Source organism: Glarea lozoyensis (assembly GCF_000409485.1).
Source record: "Glarea lozoyensis ATCC 20868 chromosome Unknown GLAREA3, whole genome shotgun sequence".
Lineage (NCBI taxonomy): Eukaryota > Fungi > Ascomycota > Leotiomycetes > Helotiales > Helotiaceae > Glarea > Glarea lozoyensis.
The window spans coordinates 919,151-926,001 of record NW_007360998.1 but is presented as its reverse complement, the minus strand read 5'-3'; the positions used below and the strand labels follow the sequence as shown (position 1 = coordinate 926,001).

Genomic DNA, 6,851 nt, shown 5'->3' with positions numbered 1-6,851 from the left:
CGTCTTGTTGATTGACTTGCGAGGTGATCAAGATGAGCTTGTCTCGACCTTCATTCCAATCAATGCCTTATCTTTGATGTTTCCAAGATGCCAAACAACTAGATGAAAATCATAGTGATTTGGCATCTCTCCATGGCTTGACCTGGCACTTCCCGGTCTACTGGAGACTGGTTCATTTGGGAATTTTGGACCACTGGCAATGCTCTGATAGAGAGGTGGAGTGAGAGTGACACAAATGGTGAGGTCTGAAGAAATCATGCTACTGGTCGAGCTTGGACCCTGGGCATGGCGGGATATCAAAATGCCAGAACTTTGGAAACGACCGGATGAAGTCTGCTCAGGGAAGTTGGACGCCGATGCTTCATGTTCCCCTCTCAGCTGGTGGTTACACTGCGTATTTATCTAGCAGTTTAAATTTGCACCCTGCGCTTCTGGAAGAAAAATTGACGGACACACGATCAAGACTTTCTGATGGAGTTCGTTCTCGCAACAATGCAAGAGCAGCGGCAAGGCTGAGACTGGGCATGGGGGTCATTGGACTGAAGCCGTTCATAGCGTGAACGGAGTACTGCGTATCATCTGAAATTTCTTCCAGTGCTTCCAGTTTTGGGGTCGAATCCAATGATGGCGACCTTCCGTAGGCCTTCTGGCATGGCCATCACATCGCGGTTTGTGTGCAGTCTGTGGGGTACAGATCTGTATGCAGGAATTGTCTCAATTGCAACGACAGGTGTAGCAGTTTTCAGCATCGTGAATATTTCAACATCGCGAAAGAAGAGATAGATGCAGAGATAGATAAATACCAAGCAGGGCTAAATTTCCCAGACCACTGGTTATCGAATCTGCGTAGCCTCATCTTGGTTTGATTCCCGTACAAGCGTGGGCTGTCTTGGATTCCCACACCACCTGGGTCCTGGAGCGTGGACTGTCACTGAAGCGATGCCGGACATGACACATTACCCGCCGGCTTTCAGTATAGAAGAGTAGGGGAGAGGAGACGAGCCGGAGGAATGAACTAAGGCAAGTAATATTACTTCGCATGTCAATCGCTTTCGAGGCCCTCCTGCTCACAATAAACTCAGCGACCCAGAAATCTCCCACAACAACAGGCGACAACAACACCAACACCGACAGCGACAACAAAGAAACAACCTCGCCTCAGCCCCTGAGCCGCTCGCCCAGATGAGAAGAAGAAAATATCCCGGATCAACATCCAGATGACGTCCGCCATTTCCACAATTCGTCCAGAAGCGCGGATTAAAAATATCATGTTGTTCGCCTTTGCTGAGAGAGGCCAGAGATAAGAAGTCGCAAACCGCTCAATCGGGCATGGCCCAGAGATACCTTTGTCTTAGCCTTATCGTCGTCGGAGACAGCCAATAGGCGGCCGGAGACCCTTACAAATGCTTTTGACACCAGTCGGCAATGGAATCGCCCAAGATTCCCAAGGCATGCACGCCACGAGTGGAGACGAGTGGAGACACCCGGCAGAAACAAGCAAGGGAGGGATGAGTGAGCATGCCGACCCTGGCAGGGAGAGACTTTTCCCCACGCTGCATCTGCCTCTGTTTCTATTGTTAACCCAAGCGTCTGGGAGCTTTTCAGCTGTATGTAACATCACTGGATGTCTTTGAATAAAATTTTCATCGCTCACACCGAGGGAGCAAGGCGAGATGAGAGAGGGAGAATACTTGTCCTTGTGTGTTTCATGAAGCCTTGGATTTGCAGCTTTCCGGGACAGCAACCACAGGACGGTATTGGCCCAAGAAGAACCTCCCAACAGCATGCATTGCGTGTTGAGAACTTGAGATGCGAAGGACTGCCGATTCGCTTTTTCTTGTCCAGATGACTAGAGCTTTTCTAGCTTTGCGAGCTTTTCTGTGCCACAGCTAATGCGAACAGAAGAACGAAATATGTCATTGTCCAGAAAAGAATTGCAACACCTCAGGGAAAGCAGAAAAAGTGCAGCCCACATTGCTCCACGGCATCGAATAATCGTCAAGACTCAGGTGGACACGCCGCGGTATACAGCAAGGAGGGCAGGTTCCTGTTTGCACAATCAATAAAAGGTCATACTCTGGGAGAAAGGTGTGCGTCGGCACCATCAAGCAGTTTTTCTTCCAGAGACCGCGACGGTACCGCTAGGTGAACACAAACAACCTCAGTCTACCAATGCTGCGAAAGTGCTTGCAAACTCAGCCAACTTCTCGATTGTGCGCAAACGCATCAGTGTCGATTGTAGCTCAAGAGATCGAGCCGGAACGAAGAATCTCTTCATGACCATACGTGAGGCTCAACTTGCCATTCGTTTGTGAAACTTTGGTATCAAAGTCTGGTCATAGAAATGCCAGGTGCCTGGCAGCAAATATGTGACTGGTGATTTGACGATCTTGTTATTTGAGATGGGAATTCCGAGTTTCGCAATGCGCGCTGAGAAACACTTCAAGGTGTAGTAAATATGTCATAAAGAGCCGGTCGACAGCGATGTAGAGTTGACAATTGGCTGCCATAAGATTCTGAGAAAGAAATCGAATATAAGTTCAGGAAGTAAACGGAGGAGGATCTAATGTTTGCTCCCCCAAATCAAGCCAATCAAAAGGAGTATATGTAATCTGGCCTGAGGCGCCACACCACCACGCTAGGCCGGAATCCTCATCGACTTAAAGGTTCCAGACATTCTTCGAACAATAGCATCTCTTACAATGGTTCCACGCCAGATATTGAAAACCTCACTCGTTGGAAATTGTTGAGGATTTCAATGCCTCAACCCACGTCATCGGTCGTCGAAGCACCTGGACAATTCAGAAGCATCCTATCAAACATACATTTCTACCAACTATCCCTAATCAAGAAACCTATTGTATTCGATATCAAATGTCTTCGGTGACCTCGAGCTGTTTCCTTCAATGATTAATCAGTTTATCGGCTGAACGATCCTTTCCGCACTACCTATTTCCTCCCCTTCGTGCCGGAAAGCTTCTGCTTCACGTTGCTGTTCGCCTTTAAAACCCTTGACAGTATTTGAGATTCAAAGATCAATACCCGGCAGGTATACTGTCAGCGACTGGCGCCAGACTCGAAAAGGCACCTCTTCATCCCCAGAGAACATGCTCCTATCTTCGTATCAACCAAAGACAGAACACCCCGGAATTGTCACTCCTCCTTTTCTGCTTTCAAGCCAGCAACAACGCCGTCTCTCTCCATAACCCACCACTACACCTCACTCATCAGAGCCATAGATCGTCTCAGATCAAATAAGATCAGATATCGGATTCTCTATTTGCGGCCTGCCGTCAGCGAGAGGCACAGATCTGGTAACACAGGACCCTGTTGGCTAATCTTAACTATTGTTGATCATTCCCACCACCGGTCACATACAAGACCTCCTCGAATATTTTCTGTCTGCTGACACGGCTTGGGACATTCCTCGCAAGTCAGACTGATAGATCTGTGGGGTACGACCTCAGAACGGGGCCTTCTGTAATGGACAATGTTGACAGCAACTTTCCGGATAGAATATTCAGGGAAGTAGATGTTGGTTCATTTTCTCGTCAGACCGCGGAGAGTCGGGTAAGTAGAGTTGAGCCATATTCGAATTACCTCACTGAATATTTATCCCCAATAGTTCCCCAGACCACGGAGAGGCGAAGACGATGACCGTCCCGCCCTAGCTCATTGGCGCAATAACCTCACCGCACTCTCGCAAAAGCATAATGTAAGTCCGAAGCCCTTCTGTTGCCTTGTTGGTCGAGTTTAAAAACTCTCCACGCAACAGTACATTGTAAACACCATTGACTTTGTTTTTTTTTAGCTCTATTTCGCCGCAGTCGAAGATCACATCCATGTGACCGTACCGAGAAATGTGAAACATAGCTTACCGGGGACGCCAGATCTTAACATCTTACTGCCTACATCAGTCCAGGCCGAGATCGTTGGTGGCCATCTGGACGAGGATAACGGTCACTGTGTGAATCATCTAATCATTGGCAATCTGGGCGACGAAGAGATAATCCTTATTGCGTGCGATGACGGGGATCTGGTGGGATATTATACTAATGTGATTAATCAGGTCGTGAACGCGAAGACGATGGACAAAGGTGGCAGTCATTCCCAGAGAACCAGGGGCCGAACATTCACTTTCGATCAGACAGATGAGCAAGATGACCATGAGGATCAAATAAGACAGTGAGTTCTGCAATATTCAGAGTCAATAAATATATGAAAGCTAATTTAGTTAGCATGTTCCATGAGAATGTGGGAAAGTCTGCTTGGGGATTAGCCATCCATTCGTATTCGCGCTTGATTGCCGTAAGCACAAACATTTACCAGGTAACAATATTCGCTTTTGCTATAAGGGACGAGCCTAAAGATGAGGAAGACGAGGAAAAGCTTACTCAAATTGAATCTGCCGCTGCTCGCTATCAGTATACGGACTTCCCTTCGATAACACCTGACGAAGAAAAGCCTAGGTGGGCCACCGATAAACGTCAACACGGATACAGATTGGTTTTTAGCTTGCCTACCCTCGGTGCTAATATTCCTACAGTCGCATTTGTAAATGATCTTAATGGAGAAGCTGAAGACATTCTTGCAGGGGATACTGCTGGCCGACTGGTAAGCTTCTGGTACTTTTGATACTGTTCCGCTGGCTAATATGTTCATCAGTGGACGATCAACCTCTGGTCTCGAAGGGGAGGCGAAGTCTTGCAAAAGCAGTTTTCCGTAACTGGTGGCGAGATGGTTTGGGGCATTCTCGTTATTCCTGTAGGAGATTTCCTAGTTGAGTCCAGTCCGCATAAAGCTCTTGGTATGCCTCACTTCAAGACCGCTATCAGTTTCGATTCGATACAGGAAAATAATACACGAAAAGACACAAGGTATTTAAACATTTCCAGTACGGCAGTACACACGAGCGATCACACTGTGAGAGCTCGAAGGAATGATCCAGAATACTGTCAATTAAAAATCGAGGAAGATGGTGAGGATGCCAAAGTAATTATTTCGAGTACGGACAGTGGTAACTCTGGAGAAGTCTCAGCAACAGATATTGACCCCATTGTGAAGGCAAGACGATATCGGTATATGCAATGCTTCAGCCAGGATGACGCTGGAGAAGAGGAAATTCGGCATGAAGCCGAGACATTCCGTTCAATCATGAATCTCCCACCAATGCAAATGGAGTCTAAACGCAGCTGGAGAGATCTGGCAATCCAAGCTAGAGCAACCGTCGGAACAAGAAAAAAGAAAGCCAAAGACCGGGAAGATGGCACAATTATGTATCGGGAGTCCCTCAATCTCGGTGACGGATCAGCACTCCTTCGTCTGTACAACTGGGACATCGAGCTCATCCCGCCTACAAAAGGTATCCTAACAACGGTGCTCAAAAGCGCAATATCCCACCCCTTCCGCCAAACCCCACCGCACCTCGACGATCTCGCTCACAACCGTCTCAACATGCACCGCTACATCCCCCAACTCTCCCTCGTTGTCGCTGGCTCGCAGACCGGCGACGTCGCACTCCTCACCCTAACGCGCATGCCAGACAACTATTCTAAACTCGGCCTAGTCACTACGTTTCGCCTGGATCACATCCTCCCGTTTAAACATCATATGCCGAGTCCGCGCCGCAGGTTTCCGCTGCTGGGGCTGGCTACGTCGCCGGTTCCGGGGAATGAACAGCGATTTAGGATTCTTTTGCATTTCATGGATCATTCGATTGTGAGTTATGAGGTTTGGAGGGGAGTTAAGGGGGAGATTTTGCTTATATGATGAGCTGCTGAGGGGTTGAGGGAGCGAGATATTTGAGTGTTGGATGTGGAAGGGGTGGTGAGGATATTATTTGCACATATTTGCTTGATGACGAGAGATGAAAACGATGGTGAGAACATTATTTGCATATATTTGCTTGATGATGTTGGATGAGAGCTTTAAAGCGATGGAATTAGAATTGAGTTTTGTGCTTTGCATTGCCTAGAAAGGTAAATTTCGACCCCATCTTCTTATTACCGATTAGCACTCGGTCAATAGCTACTCGCAAGCGAACCAAGTGAAGTTGGAGATGTAACGAAATCGCGTTTAACCAACATTTAAACCAAAACCCCCCAAAATTGGTTTATTGCGAACCTAACTCGACCCTCTCCATAAATCAACACCGACCCAGAACACTTCCCACCGAGTACCCCTATCGATTCTCCACCGAGTGAAATCGTCTAACAATACCTCACCTCGAAACTTCCACCAATTTGACAGCACAACAATACCTTAACACCACTTTGTTAGTCGAAAATAATTCTTCTACTGTAGTTCCACAAAATGTCTCCACAACGTCATGACTCCAGCGTACAAGTTCATTGGTACAAGTATCTAATAAGTAGTTGTACTAAAAATGCCAACGCACCATGCGTCAAACGCATGAAATTCTACCCACCGCCATTCCCGTGCGACTGCAGAATTTATGGTCGTCTGTGGTTCGTGGGGATCACGTGCGTTGAGATGTACCCGGGTTTTTGTGTTGTTGTGAAGGGATCCTTGGTGATGATCTTGGGTTGTTGTGATGAGAGGAGAGGGGAGGAAGGGGGAAATAATTGAAAACGGGGTCGAATTAAAAGTAGATGCGAAATAACAGATAAATTGATTTTTAACTTTATCTTATTAAAAATTATCGAAATTCGAAGCAACACATGTACTCGAGTACAACCGAAGCTGAACATCGGTGGCGAAATTTAGCCCGCCAAGCCCATCTCACGCAGCACCCCAGCCATTTACTTTTCTGGTGTTGTCCTCGGTCTGCCAAAAAACGCTCTAAACACCAAGCTTGTTTTGCGACCACGACCAACGACGAGCCGAACCGT

The 6,851-nt window shown here is 47.3% G+C and overlaps 1 protein-coding gene across 1 annotated transcript; it reads left to right on the top strand.

Moving 5' to 3' along the window:
* Nucleotides 1–3,483: 3,483 nt before the first annotated feature.
* Nucleotides 3,484–5,769, top strand: GLAREA_00307 (uncharacterized protein; the record flags this gene model as incomplete). The annotated part of the gene is made up of 5 exons (XM_008085065.1): nt 3,484–3,570; nt 3,626–3,715; nt 3,812–4,185; nt 4,239–4,614; nt 4,666–5,769. The coding sequence occupies 5 exons, from the start codon at nt 3,484–3,486 to the stop codon at nt 5,767–5,769; spliced, it is 2,031 nt and encodes a 676-aa protein (XP_008083256.1).
* Nucleotides 5,770–6,851: the final 1,082 nt, after the last annotated feature.